Source organism: Sceloporus undulatus, chromosome 4 (genome assembly GCF_019175285.1).
Source record: "Sceloporus undulatus isolate JIND9_A2432 ecotype Alabama chromosome 4, SceUnd_v1.1, whole genome shotgun sequence".
Classification (NCBI taxonomy): Eukaryota; Metazoa; Chordata; class Lepidosauria; order Squamata; family Phrynosomatidae; genus Sceloporus; species Sceloporus undulatus.
Window position 1 is genome coordinate 90,418,675 of NC_056525.1, and position 22,653 is coordinate 90,441,327.

Here is a 22,653-nt window from a genome sequence, read left to right on the forward strand (position 1 = left end):
TACAATATTACCAGCAGAAAAGAGCAAGGACCTGGAATAACTACTGAGGAACGTTAAAGATGAAAGTGCCAAGGCAGGCTTAATGCTGAACATTAGGAAAACAAAAATGAGCATGGAAGATCTACAGGAATTCATCTTAGACAGTGAGAAAATTGAAATAGTCTAGGGATTCCCTTACCTTGGATCAAACATTGATCAGAACAGATACTGCAGTCAAGAAATTAGAAGACTAGGATTGGGAAGAGAAGTTATGGAAGAACTGGAAAAGATCCTAAAGTGCAAAGATATTAACTCTGAACACTAAAATGAGGATAATCCAAGCCATAGTTTTCCCAGTCACTATGGGATAGAAAAAAAATCACCTCATTTGAGATGTGGTGCTGGAGAAGAGTGCTGAGGACACTGTGGACAGTCAAGAAGCCAAGATGACCAAACTGAGGTTGTCTTAGTTTGGCCACATCATAAGAAGGCATGAATCATTTAAAAAGATGTTGATGTAGGAAATGTAGAGGAAAGGAGAAGAGAAGAAGACCACATGCCAGATGGATGAACTTAATTAGGGAGGTCATGGGCTTGAGCCTGCAGGACCTGAGCAGAGAGGTTGAGGACAGAGAGTCAGAGAAGGCTTACTCACAGAGTTGCCATGAGTTGAAGTTGACTTGAGGGCAGTTAAAAACAAAAATTGATATCATCCACATTATGAAATCCTAAGAAATAGATTGATGGTGAGAATCATTGAATGGTTATCAGTGGAAATAATTGTAGCAAAATCTGCTACATGCCCATTTCTGGGTTTTCAAAGTGTGAAGGGATCAGTGGTGACACATCCAGCTGTTTTCCTGTAATCAATAGAGAATTTTGGGGGTCCCCAGGACATCCTTGCAGATGACAGCTTTGCAGTGAGTGTGTTCAGCTCAAGGAAGATATTATTGTTGTTATTATTTTATTTATTTATATCTTGCCATTCTCCTAATAATGGGACTCAAGGTGACTAACAATATTTTTAAAACAATACAGATTAAAACCACTACAAAAATTGGGGGAAGCTGCACAGTTTTCAAGGTGAGTTGGGAGGTGAATTTTGGTTGTTGCATGGTCAGAACAGAATTCCTACACAAAGATGTGAGATGCAGTGTCACATGGCAGACTTATGATGTAACTTGCTAACAATGCCAGTCCCTGTTATTACCCCCTGAAAATTTGCTAACACAAGGCTGTGGATTCCTTGACTGAGTCTGTCCACCTTTAATGCAATCTTCTTCTTTCTCTACTGCTTCCAGATTTCTTGTAACACCATGCTAAATTAGCAAAGATAATTAGCTAGTTCAGTACATACTGATACTGAGTTATGTACTAGAAGCCATTTATGGTAAGTAACAGTTTACAACTAACTTTCCTCCATATATTGTATTATGCTAACCATTAGTTTAAGACAAATGATCTGAATTTAAATTATTTGAGTAGAATAGAAGTTTATTGTTAAAAGCTAAAAGCAGTCACAATATAAAATAGATCCAAACAGTAAATACAAAAACAGTATATAAAAAATATCAAGGTACAAAAACCACAAATAAAACAACATGGTAAAGTTAGTAAGAGAGACCCATCAATAAAAAACAATAATACATCATAAATGGTAAAATAATAAAAGCATAAAACTAGAATGGTTCTAGCCGTCATTCCGATCGAGAAAACTGATTCTAATCTTGCTAGCAGCTAAACCAAATTTTGCTACCATAGAAGTAACAAATACATTGTTGCAGGCCAAAAGGACACAAATGTGCCTTTACTCACTAGGGACTGAAATCTAGGGGAGTTCTTCTCCACAAGGGCCTGGTCTACAGTAAGTCCAACCAAGCCTATCATGTGAATTTTGTGTGTGTGTGTGTGTGTGTGTGTGTGTGTGTGTTGCCCTAAGTAAGTTTTTATACTTCCTTAGATGACGAATATAACACATATATTTACATTTAGTCTATCTCTGAGGAATCTTCCTCTCTTAGCTTCTTTATAGATCTTGTTAAGATGCGCTTCTGAAAGGCACATTGGCTGTTAAACCAACCATGATTATACTTTATACTATTATACTATTTATACTATTATACTATTTGAAATCCTTGAAGATATTTTAGTAGAATAGCCTTGGGGGATGAAACTACATAGTATCTGTGACAACAGCATCTAATCAACTGAATATTAATAGATGCAAAAATTCTTAATATTCCCATTATTGTGGCACCATGTGTCTGTCCCTCTATTTTTGATTCTAACATTGAATGACAAGGGTATCTACTTTGCTATTTACAGGACAGATAATTACCATTTGTTTACTCCAGTTTGATACACAGATTTTGACATATTGTCCTTTCTTGCTGATTATCTCAACATTAAGGTATTGCAGATCTGACCCATACAGTTTTTAGCCCATATGGCTAGGTAGATGTATTTGTTGTGTTGTCCAGTTTTCCAAGTGGTGGAAGTACATAACACAGTTGTGTAACAGTGCAGGTTTTGCATAAAATACAGTGGCTGAACATTCCTTTAAAGTAGTAAAAGAAGCATTTCCACTTCAGGAAAAATACAGTTCTTTGGCTTACGTATTGATTTGTGTACTTTCCTACTATAAATGTCAGTAGCAGCTATGATTGATGAGAAGTCTTCAAACTACTGCATCCAAACAAACATCTAGAGAACTGAAATAGCCCACTTTTCTATCCATTGTTTCTGCAGTGAATAACTCTCTCTCTCTTTCAGTAAATATAATATCATTTATTAATTTCTACTATTCCCTATCTTGAAGTTTTGAATTTTATGGTGCCAAGGTAGCATTATATTAAATACCATCCTAAGCAATATTATACTTAGATTTACCAAGGCGGGTTACAAACCGCCGCTTTGCGGCGCTCTGCCACCACCGCCGGTTAGTCCGCGGGGGAGCCGGAGCCTCCACACGGAGCGGCTCCCGTGCAGACCGAAAAAGAAGCTCCAAAATGGAGCTTCTTTTAGAGTCGCGTTTGCGACATAGCGAGGCGCCAGGGGCACACTCGCTACATCACAAAGGACGCGATGCGTACGGACGCTCAGCGTCCGATACGCAAAGATGGCGCCGGCCATGTAGAAGGGCCAGCGCCATCTTGTACGGACGGAGTCCGTATTAGGCCCAGGGGCGTCTAGAAGAGACGCCCCTTTTTAAAATGGGACGTCCTCTGGACGTCCCAAATGCCGGTTTGTAACCGGCCCAAGTCCATGGAGAATCTTCTTAACACAGATTTTAAATCTGGTATTTGCCTTTGCAATTCTATTGAAAATGATCTTCAAGTGGTGAGTTCTATACATACCACTTTAAAGTTTATTTTATTTATTTACAGTATTTATACCCTGCTCTTCAACCCTAAAGGCTAGAAGCTCTTACCTTATCCCCATTGTATTGTAAGCAATCTATATGTAATTGCTAAGGATGTGAAATGGTGGTAAGATTGTAACCACAATAACGATTGTCTGCTACAAGGGGAGAGACTCTAAACATTACAAGCAAAGAGGATAAATGTTACATCGTGTTATAGTTTGTGACAGAGCTTTTCATTCTTTTTGCACATCAAAATGGTTCAGCCAACAGCTGGTATGTATGGTTCTGCCCCACTCCCGTCTTACCCCTATTAGAGATTTAATGCTAATTCAGTTTAAAGTGCTTGAGAAGAACTTCCACTTCATTTCTGTGAGACCAACATCTTAATGCAAGTGTGGGTTGCTAGCGGATGCTGGAGAATTAAACTGATCCCCCATGAAACTTTGGTGGGCTTCACTGTTCCTCTGCCCATCGTCCCTGAAATTTTAAAACTTCTTTTGGCAAATATTTGCCCAGGGGAAACCTTTTTCTGACCAGGAAGTAAAGATGTCACTTCTGGTTTATTTCCTTGTGAGAAACAAAGACCTCTCTTGGACCTAGAACAGCCTGATGGAAATGCAGTGAAATTGGCTCTGCTCTGCCCTAGGAGGCATGGAAATCATTTTAAACAATTTTATTTAATTTTTCCCCCAAACATAAATTTTGGGGGTTAATGTGGGATCCTGAGGATCCTGAAAGCAGCTTTGTGACTACATGCAGTCAGTGGGGACTGTATATTCCTTGCCCTGTCCTAATGGTTTAGTCCATAACTCCCTGGAGAACTTTATTCTCCCTTATGAAATTGCTTGCACTTTGAGATCTGCTGAGAAGGCTTTCTTTCTGTCCTATCACCATTTTCTGGTGCATACATGGGGGAGAGCCTTCTCAGTTGCTGCCCCAATACTTTGGGATTCTCTTCCCAAAGAAGGTGGACTGGTACCCTTGCTACATTTTGTAAAAGAATGAAGACTTTTCTATTCTGACAGACATTTGATGAGTGTGTCTTGTGGATTTTTATTGATACATTTGTTAATTTGTTACAAGCTGATTCACTTTGAGTGTTAAACCTAGAAAAGGTGGGAGGGAGAGAAATGATGTTGTTGATGATGATCAGTATGAAATCCAAACCATAAACGGGTTTGTAACATGTTATGCCTAATGAGGCAGAGCTGGAGAGCTCCAAATAGTTTCCATTATTCCAAATAAAGATCAATATGGGAATGAACAAAATAACTTAAAGGATCTTCAGTAGATAGGGGTGTGAAATAACTGCATAATTCTTACTCTGCTTGAAAAAGGGTGGGAAATATAATTACTGTTTCTTCTGCATGAGAAGGAAGAGATAATTAAAATGTCTCATCCCTCACAAGGGGAGAGCTTACCCATTCACACACAAAAGTCCATGGACATGAAAGTCCATGGAAGTAGGTCTTTTTTAAAGTTCATGGTCCTTGCTTGCCCATTTAAGACTTAGTTAGTTCAACCAAACTTGTCTGGAAAAGCAGACAGCAGCCGAAAGCAAGCAAAACAACAGAGATTATGGCAAAGCAAAACAGCAACAAAACACAGCATCTGAAATAATGCATGTCCTTAGTATCAGACAACAATAAGTTAGAGCAAAGGAAGAGTTCCAAAAGCAAAGCCCTTAGCCAGTTCATTAGCCAGTCAGGGTTTGAGCAATCAGATTAATCAATCAGTCCAAGTGTCACAGGTTTCAACAAGCAGAATCATCAGTCCAAAGTCCCAATCCAGGAGGTCAGGCAACAAGAGAGTCCACAAACAGGGTTCTTTTATCAGAGTAGTCAGTTAACTTCTGACAACGGTTCTGGCATTCTTCCTAGGTTTTTATCTCCAGCACTTCCTAGTGCAGCTGCTTCCTGATTGTTTGGCATTTCTCATAAAGCCTCCTAGAACGATGCAGCCACATCCTTTCTGATCTTTGCTGACTGTAAGAAGGCACAGGTAAGTTGACCACCTCCTCCTCCTCCTCCTCACTGCCCAAGTTGGCAGGAGATTCTCGTGCCTGAGTGCCAGGCACCTGAATGTCCTCTGTGGCATCAGCTTCCATTGATACAGGCAATGAGAAACTAGGCTGAGTGTCAGGTTCCTCCCTCTCTCCCTCCTCTTCTGAGTCCTCAGCCAGGCATGCCTCCAGACTGGGCATGACAAAACGTCATATTACAAAGTTATATGACAACTAAGGGCCAAAGCAGATGACCCAGAAGGAGCAGCTGGAGGCTGCTCCTGTGCCAATCGCACCAGGACTGTGGTGACCGAACAGCCTGCTCCCAGAATGTGCCACTGATGTGATCCTAAATGAGCTGCTGGCAGAAGCGGATTAAATATGCTCCTTTTCCTGGCAGCTTAGGGCCACCTTAGGTGGCATTGGAGCGGCTTCCAGCTGCTGCAGGGTTGGATGTCACATCATGTATTAGCCCACCGCTCTGTCCTCATTATATATTTTTTATTGTGTTAGTAGATATTTTAATCTCCAATTTTAATTGTATCATGTTTAATCCTGTTTTAAAGGGGGAAATTTGGGAAATAATGTTGAATATGGATATTTTAATGTGTTGTGAGCTGCTTGGACTGTCTCATCACAGAAAAGCAGGATAAAAATTAAAATTTTATTTATTTATTTATTTATTTATTTATTTATTATTACTGTATTATTATGTCTAAATGCCACGCTCCTGAAGCAGCTGGAAGCCACTCTATTTGGCCTGGCTGTTTCAGATCTAGCTTAATTTTATTTACACTTTACAAATACTGTACCTGCTTCCAAAAAAAAAAAAAAAAAAAAAAAAAAAGGGGCGGGGGGGAAACCTGCAAGAACTGGGCATAGTTTGATTTTAATTTTCAGTTATAACTCTGTCTCTTGGATCTTTTCACACTCATTTTAATGTTCTGGCAACATGCTATTTACAGTAAAAACATTTAAAATTTTAAATGCATATTTAAAAATGAACTAAAACTAAAGTTTTATAAACAATTCTAATATAACAATTTAAACCAGATGAAAACAACTAAAGCCATTTAACAAACTGGCCATCAACCCATTTTCTTGTAGATATTGCAGTGATTTCTGCAAATTAATTATATGTTGTAAAAATAAATACTTATGTCTTTTCTGCAAGTGAATGTAACCCAAATGTGGTGTTCCATATTTTGTATTTGTAAAAATGCCAGCCAAGCAAGGCAATCCCTGCTATGTGTTTCTGAAATTTTGAATTCAACATATACGTCCTTTAATCAGTGGTGAATATGTACACACATACATAAATTGTGTGTGTACAACCTCTGTTAATGTGTGTACCTTCAAGTCACCTGTTGATTTATGGCAATCCCATGGATTTCATGGGGTTTTCTTAGGAAAGGAATACCCAGGGATGATTTTACCAGTTCCTTCCTGAGAAATACAGCCTACAGCACCTGGTATTCATTGGTGGTCTCCCATCCAAGTACTAACAATCTGCTAACATAGTAGTATTTTCAGAAATGTCAGCTTTCACATTAACATAATTGTGAAAGTGGATCAAACGATACTTCATATTTTTATGTGGCTTGAAGTTTTATGACAGTTCTTTTTTTTTATGCAAATAATTTCTCCCAGTGGATATGTGGATGGGTTTGCTACATCTGGACTTGGGCAAAGTGGGGAAGAAACTATAATCTTTTGTCCATACAATGATCCTAGTTGGAATTGCTACCCAGCACTTACTCTTTGCTATGGGATTTTAAGTTCTTCTAAGGAAAATAGGAAGTTTGAAAATTCATTATTCTTCTATAGAGATCAACATGACATTTTTTCATTATTCTCCTATCTCAGATCTTTTATTCAGATCAAGATGAACTGGTATAATGTTTTGATTGGATTTCTTAAACTGAGTAAGTTGCTTATATCTCTTTTTTAAATGACTTAATAAAGTGCAGAAGGATTTTGTTTGATCCATTTATTTCTCATTCAGCTGGGCTTACTGTGCCATTAGACCTGGGGCCTAAATAGATGGGCAGGGTACCGCAAACCAACTCCATAGTATCCTGTCCATGGTTTCCACCTGGATCAGTCCCTGGGTTGGCACAGCAATGGGCAGGTGTACACATGTCTGCCCACCACTGCACTGTGGGTCCACTGTTGTCATGTACCCCATACCTGCCACCACTGCTCTCTCAGCCTCTCTGAAGGACCCCACCATAGCTCATAAGGGTGCCTATCTACAACCACATGGCCAGGCATCCCTTCTGACATCACAGGTAGTGGCAGGGACCTTCTGAGAGGATGTGATGGTGCAGCAGGTAAGAGATGCATAGGCCAATCTGATCTGCCTGGTGTTGGCAAAGAACTGGTCTTTTTAGACTAGATTAAAGGTCTTTTTGGCTGGGATCCAGATTTTAGTAATTAAATTATTATAGAGAAGTATTGCTATAGTTTTTTAAAGTTCATTGTTTTATAACATGTACCATTCAGTACTCAAAGACAGAAAAAGACAATTTTTAGTGTACAATTTCTATGGGAGTTGAACTGTTACTAAAGTTGTTTGTGTCTATGGATAGAATTTCTACTGACATGGGTATATATCAATATATTAAATATATATCAATATATATCAATATATCAATGGCAAAAACAATGGCAAAAACGAAAGCTTTTTCTAAGAAGCATATCTGTGATCTTACAGATGTTTTTGTCATTTGTTCAATAATATTGCTGTTCCTCCCCCCCCCCATGTATAATAATAAAAAATTTGGGTTTCTGCTATGTGAAGTATTCACATTTGAATCCAATTTCTTTCTGTGTCCTCAGATTTCCTTCAAATGGCTTTTTCTCACTGCATGGTGTATCGGATTCCTCCACAGAACTTTCATTTACCTTGTGTGCCTCCTAAGAAGATTTCTAACTTTTCTTTCCCTTCTGAGATTGTGGATAATGGTCCTAGTTTAAATGAAGAACATAATACAAGTAAAACCAATGCAACTGCGCTGGAAGCCGAAGATAATTTTTTCTGTTGCCACTGGCGTGAAAGATCTATTAATTGTTTTATATATACTGCAGAAATGGAAGCCAGGGCATTTACTTATTCAGAAACTAGTGCATTATCATCTCATCAAATAGGTGGGCTTGGAGAAGATTTTTTTTTTTAAAAAAATATTATTGTTATTATTTACAACATTTATATGCTGGTCCAAAACTGTTGCTAAGGTTGTTAGAATAAGAATAAGAAATGCATACAATAAAACAGATCAATAATACATATAAAATTATGACAAAGAGCAAACAAATTAGACTAATAGTCCTGGGAGAATAATTAAATAGTCTTTTTGATGTTGATATTACATCAAAGTCAGTGTCAGGTGACGCTCTTCTGCACTGAAAAATACCCTTGCTAGTAACCACCAAGTGCTTTCTTTTTCCTAGTGCTCACCAAGTTCTAGTGGCCCAACTCAGAGCAGAAGCCTTAGAATAGCTTTAAAAACAGCTGTTCGATAAAGACTGGCCCTGAGTGGTGACAGGTTATAAAGGCCAATCACTGCATTTTGAATAGCTGGGCAGCTGGTTCAGTTAAACTAGCATTGATATGACGTGATCATGCTATCCAAACTCTGTACTCATGGATATTTTGAAAATAGCATGTCCAATGGCAGCTCAGTTCCAGAGGATGTTTAGCCTGGAGAAGAGAAGGTTAAGAGGTGATATGATAGCCCTATTTAAATACTTGAAGGGATGTCATATTGAGGAGGGAGCAAACTTGTTTTCTGCTGCTCCAGAGACTAGGACCCGGAGCAATGGATGCAAGCTACAGGAAAAGAGATTCCACCTCAACATTAGGAGGAATTTCCTGACAGTAAGGGCTGTTCGACAGTGGAATGCACTTCCTCGGAGTGTAGTGGAGTCTCCCTCCTTGGAGGTCTTCAAACAGAGGCTGGATGGCCATCTGTCGACGATGCTTTGATCTGGATTTCCTGCATGGCAGGGGGTTGGACTGGATGGCCCTTGCGGTCTCTTCCAACTCTATGATTCTATGATTCTATGATTCTATGATTCTAGGAATGTGAAATTATTGAAATATTTGCCCTCCACACATTCTATAGTTCTTTTTAAAAAATCACAACAGTAGAATTAGAATCAGAACCTGGTTCTTTTACAGCAGCAAAGGTGATACTTAGAAAAGATGTGAAATACAACCCAAGGCTACAGTAAAGTCGGGCTTGGGAAGTCAGGAAAGAGCTGTATTTTAGGAACAACATAGTGAAAGCAAGGACAAAGGCAACTTTCAGCCATAGTCAGGGCAGTTTATAGAAACTGTGAGAAGCACAAAGCACATACCAGTGTAGAGAAAAGAACTGGTTGGATAGCCAATGGAAAATCTGTGGCTAACCAAAGATGGAATAATGTACTAATTAGGCTTCTGTTATGAAGCAGGTCCACACAACTACATTTATATGGTGGTGTGAGGGATGCGGGGTTGGCAGAGTCAACAAGAGCTATACACATTTGCTATTTCTGCTTTTTAGGGGGTTATTATTTGATATTAGAAGCTGCTTATCAGTCTGGATAGAGTTCACTGTGAAGTTTCATATAAATGACTTATCACATATTGAGCTGATGTGGGCTGACTTTCTTAGTCACTGCTAAGAACAATTTGTTTTGCTTGTAAACCCGTTTCAGACTATATTCAGTGCAGTAAAACAGCATTTCAATTGTTTTGACATACGAGGAAATTTTGAAAAATACTTAACCTTTCCGTTTAGCTTCAGTATGGAATTTACAGCTTTGGACTGAGGAAAACACACAGGAGTTATTGTGTATTGCAGAGCTGATTACTAAACCACCATACCTGAATGAAGACTTTACAGTAAACTTGTATTATGCGTTGTAAGTATAATTTATATCTATCCAATTGCTGGTCTTTATGAATTATAGAATTTGTTCTAAAAAGAAAATGTTTCTGTTCTGTAATGGAGGTTGTACCATTAAAAAAAAACACGTTTATTGCTTTTCCTTCAATTTTAATGCCAGACTTGTCTAATGTTGGAGGCAGGACATTGGTGTGTATATGTGCTACGGTTATCAGTTGGGCCTATATTCAGTGCAAGGTTAACAGAGGCTATACACCCTGTGCTCTCTCTTTGTCTTTTGTAAACCTATGCATTTCATTGTAGCCACATCCAAGGTTTCTTCTGTCAATACAATTATTGTACAATATTTCCACTTTTAAGGGGAAACATGAACTTTGCTAGTACTAATCATACTGCCATTAGATAATTTATATTTTTAGCTGTCATTGGCATGTTTGAAGTGGCATCCTTCATGTAAATATTTAAAAAAATATTTTTCCCACATCTTCTCTCGAATGGAAGAATAGCCATCTGCCTGTGTCTTGTATGTTAAATGAAAAATTCATCTATAAACGTGTATGCTTGGTTGACTATGATGGTAGCAGTGATTTCTATGTGTTGCTTTTCATCTGAACAGCATACTTTCCTTACAACTTCTGCTCCACATACTTAAATAAAGTTTTGAACTATTATAACACATATCAAGAGTATAGTTAGTACAGCTAGCAACAACATCAGACAGCTTTTTACTTCCTAACTAAGTACTATCATCATGGGAGGGGGGAGTAAATATATAGTTTCATTGATTAGAATACCTCAATGAAAAGTACAGTATAGCTTCTAGAATCCTTATCATTAATTAATTAATTAATTAATTCATATCTCACTCCCCTCCCCCTCCCCCCAAATACTGGGAACCAAATGTTACATCACACAGAGTTGAAACACTTTAAAGTCAGAAATGAAGGCCTGTTACAGACAGCCAAAATAAGCGCTTCGAGTCACAGTGGAGGTATGATGTTTCAATGATGCATGCGTCCTAAGAGTCCCGAAGTCGCACCCAAGCCACACTCCCAGCCCTAAGGACTGGAGCTGGCTTTGGTGTGGCTTCTGGACTCTTAGGATGTGCATCATTAAAACACCATACCTCCACTGTGACTCGAAGCAGCTTTATTTTGGCTGTCTGTAACAGGACAAATCATACAAAAAGTTATTATTGAGATGAATTAATTATAGAAATTAATCAATTAAAATAAATCCATTAAACTAAAAGTAAAACAGGGCATTATTTAACACCCACAATAACCACTTTCTAAAAGCCTACTGGAACAGAAATATTTTCACTTGCCACCAGAAGGACAGTAAGAAGGAACTGCAAAGATGTCCTTAGATTTGCTTTGGATTGCATGTGTGTGCACGTGCGCACTTCAAGTACCTGCCAACATGATGACCCCAATAATTTCATAGGGTTTCCTTAGGCAAAGATACTCAGAAGTGGTTTTGTCAGTTTCTTCCTCTGCAGTACAGCCTACAGCACCTGGTATTGATTGGTGGTCTCCCATTTAGTTACTAAGGACTCATTCCCACTATGGTAAAGTAAGCTGATCAGCTTATATGACGTCATTCCCATTTGAAACCAGTTCTGATCCTAGTGTGATTGGTTTCAGTCGCGATGAAGTGAGGCAAACACACATGCAAAAAGTCTTTCCTGACCTAGTTCTTTGGTGGTTTTGTTTGAAAGAATCCATTCTGGAGCATGTTCAACAAGTGAGAACGACGGATCTGAATCGCATCATTCTGGAGAGGAGGGACCAATGGCAGAGGAGTGTTTACCATCCCTCCTCACTATTCCCCCCCCCCCTCTCAGCACTGCCTTTGTGCTTGTAGTGTGACCTATGGGTACATTTTTTAAAAAAATTCATAGAAGATTCGATTCATTGATTTTGCAACCACTTGAAGCCAATGAATCAAATCTTCAGTCAATTTATTTTTAAAAAATCTATAAATGACATGGAGCCCTTTGAGGGTCTTAGCACTGCGCTCCTGAGCACCTCTTTGGGGGAAGAACCTCCTGAGTGATGCCCAGCCAAGAGGCCCAGTGCCTGCCAGTCCCTTCTTCCCACCCAGAGCCTGGGCTGCCGCTTCTGTCACTGATGATGCACAGATGATTGACATGCATTTTGAAGCATTGCAAGCTAGTGGGGATGACAGTCGTGCCAAAAAAAAAAAAAAAGAAGTGATTACAAGGACATAATGAAAAGATCCACTTTCTTAGTGGGAACAAGAAGGAAAGGTATTCATGACAGATGCACACTATGCCTAATGTATATAAATCTGTTTTGCCAAAGAAAGACAAATAATGTACACAGTATCATGTACTTTCCCTGTCTCCTTTTATAAGAATTTTATCTAATCCTTGTTGACTTTCATGCCTTGTGAAAGTAATGGCCTCTGAGTAGGTATGCAATCATTTTTTATAACCTGAAACAGTCACTGCAGTGGTGGTGAGGTGATTTTTTTATGTGATCGAAGGCTGTAAATATACATACTGTTATACTGAAGTGAGACCTGCATAACTCAGTGTGACCTGTTTCTCAGTAATCATTGAACTTGGGCTGCAAAAATACCAACAACATACCTCACATCATGCATCCAATTTGTAGAATTCAGCATTTGTGTTCCTCAAATTTGCTCTCTCAAATGTGTGTCCAGTTTTTAATTTTTACCAAACAAAGCAAATGTTTGTTACTGTGGCTTGCTGCAGACTTGTTTAGAGATAGGGTAAAGTGGTCTCATTTATTCAAATAGATTGGCTCTTGTTTTTTTCTGCCTCAGTGCAAGCTTTTAAATTCAGACTGTCAACCCAGACTGTCAAGGGAAATGAAAGATTATTTAGCAGAGTTTGGAGGGACAGCATGGAATCAGGCTGAATACAGCGGACAGTTCCACCTTCAGAGCCTTTTGGAACCTATCAGTCATTTATTTTTCAGTGGTTTGGGAGAGAGCAGTCTATAAAGAGAAAGAGTTAAATGCATTCTTCTGAAATAGTTCAATAGCAATTCCTGATTTCCCCTTATCTGTCTTCTGCATGCTTTAGAAAATAATCTTAAATAAATATGATACAACTGTAGCCACCTATGTACCACCAAATACAATTTTTTTCTTATAAGCAATAAACAGTCAGATGGTCCTTGAGTCTGCACGTGACGTTCAATATGGCCTCTAATTGACATCAATGGGTGTGTGTGTGTGTGTTTTGCTGTTCTGGGAGTTCTCTTACATACTGACGTCTAGTGGGACAGATTCACTAAGGAATTAATTCAGTTGACAGGTTTTTGTTATAGCTAAGAAACTGTATCTCACTCCCAGTCTAATTTTATGTCATACAAATGGACTATTTTTGACCAATTTTCTATGGCATTTGAGAATATACCACTGAAAAGCTGTTTAGACATTGTCAGCTTACAACAGGTCCATGGATTCCATAAGGTTTTCTTAGGCAAGTACTACTCAGAGGAGGGTTTGCCCATTTCTTTCTCTGAAATATAGTCTATAGGCCCTGGTATTCATTAGTGGTCTCCCATCTAAGTACTAACCAGGATTGGCCTTGCTTATCTTCCAAGATCAGACAGTATCTGGTGCTTTTAGGTTAGTCAGGCAAGCCCTGTTTAGACACTACACCCTGAATTAGTTTCAGTTTTTAAAGTTTCTTTTTTTAATACTGGGATACTGGACTAGATCATTTTTTTGCAAATTTCTAGAACAGATTATAGAAATGGGTTCATTTACACATCTTTCACTTGTTAAAAAGCAAATGTCTGTGTATAGCACAGCTAGTTCTTCCTATGGAAACAGAAGGAAATAGTGGCAAGGGAAACCTGAATCATTTCCACTTGACAACAGTATAGTGAAATTGAAGCCAAATACTCAAAAAGTCCCCCCCCATTCTGTTTAGTGTGGTCCAGAAAACACACATTTCACAACATTATTTTTATAGTTCTACAGTTTCATGCCAGTTTGGAGGACTGTGTTTGTTGTTGCTGCTGAACTAAGCAAAGTATCCTTAGCTACTCTGATCTTTTGCCTGGTATTGTTTCTTCATGGTATTTTGAACTGTACAAATAACTCCAAAAGGCCAATACATTCTCAGTGATTGTCCCTGAGGGAATTTGTATTCCCTTTCTCCAGGTTTTTTCTTCTTCTTTAGAACAAACAACCGCTTTGTGCTAAAAGTAAAAGTAGTTCAAGACAACTTAATTACATTTATTTTTGAATTAAAATGATTGATTTAAGCTGGAATTTCAGCATGAAGCTTTCTCCAGAATTAAGTTATCATTTAAATTTTTCAGTTTTTGAAATTTTAATCACTCCACTAGCTGCCAATAAGTTTCTGGGCAAGGAAAAAAGTGTTGGTTATTACCATTAAAGCCTTATATGGTTTGGGTCCAGATTACCTACAGGACTATCTCCTGTGTTTTAACTGATTTCTTTTTAATTGATGTTGTTTGGCTGTTAATTGTTGTTGTTCCCCGCCTTGATCCATGGAGAGAGGCAGGTAAGAGATGATGATGATGATGATGATGATGATGATGATGATGATGATGATGATAAAATTAGGAATTAAGAAAATGAGTCACCGTGTTAAAAAGCCAAATTTTACATTGCCCAGTTTTGTTCTTTACTTAAAGCCTAGTTCTCCTGGAATACTGCAGAATTGCTTCTTGCTGTCTGTTATTCCTTCAGAGTTGGTGAATTTCCCACAGTAAGAAACTAGTGTGATTAAACCATTCACCCATACAAAAAAGATATATTCTCCCTCAACCCCACAAAAAGGATGACTATTTAAGGTTTCCTAGGTTCATCTTCTACATTTTAGAATATATGATACAAGTCCCTCATGTTTTCTTTTAATATACATTAAAGGAAAACATGAGGAATGTGAATTAAATATAGCATGTACATTAAATACAACAATCACACCACTTAGCAGATGGCACTCTCTGTGTGCTGATTTTGTGGAAAGCAAAGAGGTTGGTGTGTTAAGACTGGGATTTGAGAGACCTAAATTCATGTTCCCACAGAACCATGAAATCATTTTGCAACCAAGCATCACTTGTGGTCTTTCAGTTTGATCTTACATACTCATAAAATCTGTGAATAATCAAATCCCATTGTGTTAATGTGAGCATAAAGTGAAGAGGATGAGAGCCCATGGGAGAAAACATAGGGCATATTTGTAAATATAAAATGATTATGCAAGTAAGAATTTTCTCCCACAGAACAATTTACGGGGGACTCTGTCCAAATAGGGATTAAGAATACTGTTGAATGCCTTGCAGGATTCACCTCCCTTTGACTTCTCCACATTTTCTTGTGCCACAACCTGGAATAGAAATGGATTCACTTGCATTATTAGCACTTGATGTACACCATTATATGATGAAGAAACAAATACACTTGTCCCTCCACATTTGCTGGGATTAGGGGCACATGACCCCCGTGAATGTGGAAAAACTGCCAATAACAAAAACACTATGTTTTTACCTGAGAGAACACCTCTCTAGGAATCTCTAGGTCCTCCAGTGCAACTCATTAGACAACATCTGCCAGACATTTACCATAGAATTGTGCTGGAAGAGCTACAGATGCCTAGTGGAGTGTTTTCTCTAGGAATCTCTAGCTCCTTTAGTGTGACTTTTGGTTAAAGTTGACCATAAAGTTGCGCTGGAGGACCTAGATATTCTGAGAGAACATACTAATAAAGTCTGTGAATAATCAAACCTGCAAAAGTTAAAGCCACAAATGTGGAGGGATGAGTGTATTTGTATTGTGACACAAACAAAAAACAAAACAAAGTGACATTAGTTGATTGCATAAATATTCATACTCATGCAAGTCAATACTTGACAGATGTACCTGTGGCAGCAATTACCTCTGCAGATCTTCTTGGATTACAACACAAATAATGAGCAAAAGTCAAAAGCTGGTAAATATTTTTGTAATGCACTGTACATGTGTCATGTGAAAATCAATCCGCTTTTGTGAATTTTTCCCCAATTTAAACCCTTGGTTTTGCACAGGGTTTCCCCCGTGTGAAAAACTTATGTGAGAAAGACATGGATAGCAAAGGAAATGGTTTTTGGTGAGGTGGGTGACATACTGGGATTCCAAAAATTTCTACAGCTGCTTTTTCTACTCTGGAACTGGGTTGGTGGGTTTGATTTTTTTCACCTTCATTCTGGTTACTTTTAGCACAGTAAAAGATTGCAAATTTAAATGTAAACAACAATTTAAAATTAGTGTAGTTGTTTGAAACATCTCTCTTCCAAGATAAATGTTCCTGAATTATTTTTTAGCATATTAATAATAAATGCATTAACACTTTTCCTCTAACTTGTCCATCTCTTCATGGGCTAACCAAGAGCTGACATACTTATGGGACTGTACAACTGACTGAGGCCATCTGTTATATCAGCTGCATTTAAAAGTTGTGAGTTGAATTATAGAGTCATAGAATTAGTGTAGCCATCTGGTGTCAAGACGATAGCAGAAGAGTAGGCAGCAGATAATTTCTCCTTCATAATAATGTAATCATTGTCATCCTTAGAGAGTGACCTGATGTGATAGTTCCAGACAATACAAAGAACATGCCGATTTGCTGATTAGTTTTGAAATTTTGCCTTTATGGCATTTCTTTAGGTTAGGATAAGAAATCCACACAGGTATAATTTTTGAGAATTTCAAACTGAGGTCATGTTACCTAATCAGATAAAAAAAAAGGATCCTGTGAAATACGTAGAATAAAATAGCTTATACCTGATCTTGATAGCGGAAATTCTCCAGCAGTAACAAAGGCATTTTGATTCATTCCTTCACTCAGCATCATCCATTTATATTCAGGATGGCTATAAAATCACAGAACTACATATTTGAAACTGCCTCATACTGTGCCTTACGGAGTATGAAAAGGAAGAGTCTTTAGACTGAATGAACTGAAAATGTATGTGGAAAATGAATCTGATGCAGATAAGAGGGAATGTCTCCCAGTAAATGATTCAAAGAGCATTTCATATAGATAAAAAAGTATTTTTTCAAATTCCCTGTAGAAACTGTGTAGAAATATAAGTGTACTAAATATAAGCATATGGGTAGTCCACGGGAATCTGACAAAATGTATAAATGGCAATGCTGGGAATTACTAATTATTTTTTGGTTAGTCTCATATGTGCTACAATACCTCTTGCATACTGAGGTATACCTGTATTTGATGTGTGGACATAATCATATAGTGAGTGATGATTGGCTTAATGTTATATGGAACCAGTGACAATTACTAATAATTAAATACTGATTTTCTGTAGCATGCCTTGTTACTTTGGCTTCACGTTGCTCTGTATGTGCTTTCCATTTTGGACATCTGTGCTAAATAGTACATTAAAAACTATTTTGCTTTGTTTTCATGGGACTTTCAAGTATGTGAAAAAATGCATAAAAACAAAAGAGATCAGCCAAAGAAGATATTTTGGGCTCATTTGAGTTTTCTAGTGGGAAACAAAACAGAATGAAGAAAGCCAGAAGATGAATATTTTCCATACTCTAGTCCAAAGCAATAGCCACAGTGACAGGTTTTAAATGAGATTTATTTATTTTCTTCATGGAACTGAGGAAGCAAATTATTTTTTTTTAAAAAAATACACTGTATTTTGAAAGTTAATCTGAAAGTATGAAAATTTTTAAAACTGTACTTTCAAGGTTAACTGTAAACATGAAAATAACATTACAGGAATAATTCAGGCTAATTTGTCTGGAAAACTATATGCTGGTCTTCTCATAGTTAGAAACAGATATATGTTGAAAACAGATGTAACATTTTTAAGGCTGATGGGGAGGTTTTACAGAGCCATTACTTTACAGATGAAGTGGGTCTCATGTGAATGGGTAATTTTCTGCCTCCCAAGCCCTCTGGGAGCTGTAAGACTGTTAAAATATTCCCAAATGGGGGCAAGAAATCTGTCCACTTCTGCTTTGGTGAAATGTCTGATGGGTTGTTGTTGTTTTGATGTTGAACAGTGTAGGTGTCTCTGCAGCCTATTCAAGATATGAATTGTCAGAAAAAGGACAATCTAGGTAGTCTGAAGGTGTTGAGGGCCACAGGAATAACTTTGGGGTACAGCACATGGCACCATGGCCACCGTTCTTTTGCTCAGTGGGTCTGTCCACACTCTACAGTTATACTATGGTTCATCCTTAACTTACACTACAACATCCTATAGAATCCCTCAATTTGTAGTTTTTTGAGACAATGGATCTCTTCAGTTGAGAATTCTTATTACCACTCCTTAAACTGCAGACCCCAGGATTCTGTAGGATGCTGCCATGGCAGTTAAAGTGGGAACATAGTGAAGACTTTCATGGCCGGCATCCATGGTTTTTTGTGGGTTTTTCGGGCTATGTAGCCATGTTCTAGAAAATTTTCTTCCTGAACAAGAATCAAGGAACACGAGAGACACTGCAGACTGGGCCAGCCAGAAAAATTAGCAGTAGCAGAACATGCCACAAACCATCCTGGGCATAAAATACTGTTTGAAAACACTGAAGTTCTGGACCATGCCAACCACTGCCATGTCAGGATGCACAGGGAAGCCATTGAGATCCATAAACACCTGGACAATTTCAACCGGAAAGAAGAAACCCTTAAAGTGAACAAAATTTGGCTTTCAGTCCTGAGGAATAGCAAAATAAGGACTCAGCAAATGCAAATAGGAAACCACTCAGAGTCAGGGGCTTTCCCAGCAGATAATGATCACCAAGTAGCAGACACTAATCCTCTTTTGCATTTGCCTCCCAGCCTGAAGCCGTCAGCAACAGAACATTCTCAGTCTCACACTGTGTGTGTGTATATATATATAGTTGTCACTAAAGGACAATTTTACAGCCATATATATACACACACATAAATACACACACACACACACACACACATACACACACACACACTTTTTCCAGGCAAGCATTCTCTGAAGATGCCAGCCACAGACGCTGGCGAAACGTCAGGAAGAAAATTTTCTAGAACATGGCCACATAGCCCACAAAAAAACCTGGGAACATAGTGCTATAATTATGTAGCAGGAAAAGGCTTTTGCTTTATAGAGTAACCCTCCCCTCCATCCTGCTGTGAAATGAATTATTTTAATATTTTGCAAAGCTTGCACATTTCTACAGTTTTTAAGGCTAGATGTACTCAGATGTATGCGGGATAAATCATTTAGAAAATGTTACATTTGTATGCAACCTTCAACAATTATGTATTGCTTCTAAACAAAGATTAAATGTTAACAGCTTTCTACTCAGAATTTTTTTATCCTCCAAGAAAGAACAAGCTCCTCACTCAAGTGATGGTACCATTAATTTCAGGCATCTTGTTCTTCTACTTGAGTAACATGTCTGCCATTGATTTCTGCACTTAAAAGAAAACACAAGTGTTACATGTAGTCTTTGCGCAGGAAAAAGGGTATTTCTGGCATTTCTAGTGGATTGACTCTTCTTCTGACTGACATAAGGCATCTTCTAAGAAAGAACTTCTAGTGAAATGGTCTGGATGTGCTATTCAAAAACAATAACAACAAAAACCCTGATGAGTTTCATTTTCTTTTCCTATTCAAGAACAGATGTATCATTGGAAGCTACATCTACACGTTCGCTAAAGGACAACTTTACAGCCACTCACTGCAATGCTGTAAAAGACCAAAGATACATATGTCGGATATCTTCAGCAAAACCCGACCAAATTTACATTATGTGGCTCAAGATTACAGATGGAATAGCATTACTTCAATCACCATTAATGTCTGTCAAGCCTATAGATATTGGTAAGTTTCATTTTATTTACCACACCTCATAATCAGTATAATATACATTTTGCAGAGCCTTCTCTGAGTAAGCCTAGCTCACTTCTCTGAGTGAGCCTGCGGGAAATCTTATTTCACGAAAAAAGTCAGTTCTCAAAACAGGAAATATATAAACTAAAAAAGTGAAATACTCATTTTAAAAACTGTTTTATGAATTACGCATCATCTTTCAGATACATACCAAAATACAATCATCATTAAAGCTAGTAATTATTAAAATTCTTAAAATGTTTGAAATTATATACTTAAATCATAAATCTAATAGTTTGGATGAAAATCATAATTTTGTGTGTAAGAGCTGATGTGGAAATTCATTAGTAGTCCAGATTTTTTTGTTTTAAAAAAACTTTATTCAGAAGACTAAACATAGTAATTTACAAGATCAGATAATCCATTTTCCAAGGTTTCTTTTAAAGTTTATTCCAGGTACAATCCATGACTTCTCATGAGCAGATATACGTTAAACAGTAAGATTTTGGCAACAAAAAATCCTATAAAATAATTAACCTAAAAGGTAATCCCATTCCCTACCTGCTTTACTCAAAGTATGTCAAGAGATCTTGTAGCACCTTTGGGACTGAGAGAAAGTTTATGATCCCCATATTCTTTCTTTCAATTAGCCTTAAAGGTGCTGCAAGGTCCTTCTGCATACCAATTCAGACTAACACAGCTTTGTCTTTAAATTACTCCAAGGCTGCATCTGCACTGCAGAAATACAGTGGGCTCTGCTTATCTGTGGGCTTGCCATCCATGGATTTGAACTTCCATGAATGGCAAGTCCCATTGTTTTAAATGGCTCTGTGTTCACATGGCTGCAAGAAAGAACAGGACTTGTGGTCCAACATTTTTTGCTATATGCAGGGTGCAGGGTCTGGAATGGATCCCCCGCAGATAACAAGGGATGACTGCAATCCAGTTTGACACTGCTTTAACTGCCATGGCTCAGTGCTATGGAATTCTGGGTTTGCTCTGGTGCCACAACAAATGACGCTTCCTACAGTTTCATAGCATTGAGCCATAGCAGTTAAAGTGGTGTCAGACCAGATTATTTCTGCAGTGTGGATGCCTCAGAAGTATGATTGTTAATCAAAATGGAAAAGGTTTTGCAGAAGATGCCTAAATTCAGGATCCTTTGAAAGTATCACATATAAATTACTTTGTTATTATATTTCTTCCTATAAAATTAGAATTTTAGTATTCAAAAGATGAATGAATTACTTCTGCTATTTAACAGCTTGTGAACATTGTTACAATCAGATGATGGATGCATTTAATAATTTTTTGCTGCATTTTGGCTCTATCTAGCTGTTCATAAGCATGTGGTTGTTCTTTGAATTGTTTAGTGTTGTAACATTCTTGTCATAATGAAAAGAACATTTCAATAATCAATTTCCCCCCTCAACATATGATTCCTAGAAATTAATTGAAACCTTTTAGAGTGAATATTTCATTTTTGGTATAAATTAGGTTAATTTTCTGAAAGATGATGGGATTATAGGAATAATGACACAGTGATTCTCTTGAATCATACCATTAAGTGGTTTCCTGTTTTAAAACTGCATCAGTACCTCATAGAACTAAAATGACATTAGGTGGAATTAATTTCACATCAAACAGATATGAACGGTCTGGTGAATTTAAAAAAAATTAAAGCTTTCAAAAAGTCTTGTATAAACAAAATAAAAGTGCTTTTTTCTACTGCGGGTGAAGATGATGCAGCACCAAAGAAGTCCCGTAAAGCCATGGCCTCGGTGGCTAAGGTGCACTTTCCACAGCACAGAAAGGAGTCGCTTTTTGTGGCTCCTTTTTGTGCTGCGGTAAGGCGAAATCAGGGCCATGGCATGTAGTTGCCACGGCCCCAAGCAGCACTAAAAAGGGCGGTCTGTATAGCCCCTAAAACAATAGTATGCCATGGTCTAATACTACTTGAAAGTTTTACAGCAATTTTTGAGTATCTTGTCATAAAAAATAATTTACAAGACAGAATTCACAGCATTCTTAGAACTTCTTTGTCCCTGAATACGTAAGGCCTTCGACAAGAAGTTAGACAATATGAAGTATGTACATACCTCAACTAGAGACCTGAAAGAGCTTGTGAGCTCAATCTTTTAACATGTGTGGCTTGTGCTGCCAATTAAAATGCATTCTGCTGTGATTCAATCATTTTCTGGTAACCTGCTTGGTTACCTTGGGTGGGTCAAACATTCACAGCTCCAGAACCCCTGCTATAGTGTTGCCTTAGGGTCGCCATAAGTCAGAAATGACTTGGAGGGAAACAACAACAAAAAAGGGGGGAAAGACAAGTGGTAGAGAAACATGGGAGAGACAGAATAGATGCTGACTTCATCTGGGCTCTCATAAAATTCCATTATGATTTATGGCCAATTTCACAGTAAATACTTTGCGTGAAAGCACTCACAGTCTTGTGATATACTTGGCCTTCCTTGCACAGTTACCTTGCTTTGGTAGTATGCAATCATTGTTTTGGTTGCAAAGAAAATAGGCTCCTGCATGAATGGGTTTTAT

General features: G+C 37.9%; 1 protein-coding gene across 1 annotated transcript in view; it reads left to right on the forward strand.

Annotated features, from left to right (window-relative positions):
• LEPR (leptin receptor) overlaps positions 1-22,653 on the forward strand; it is a 69,254-nt gene that overhangs the window by 10,135 nt on the left and 36,466 nt on the right. The window contains exons 2-6 of the mRNA XM_042461176.1: positions 5,224-5,344; positions 7,212-7,270; positions 8,187-8,495; positions 10,133-10,256; positions 19,883-20,088. Of these exons, the coding sequence (XP_042317110.1) occupies positions 7,231-7,270; positions 8,187-8,495; positions 10,133-10,256; positions 19,883-20,088 (679 nt within the window). The 5' untranslated portion in view covers positions 5,224-5,344; positions 7,212-7,230. The remainder of the gene's footprint in view (positions 1-5,223; positions 5,345-7,211; positions 7,271-8,186; positions 8,496-10,132; positions 10,257-19,882; positions 20,089-22,653) is intronic.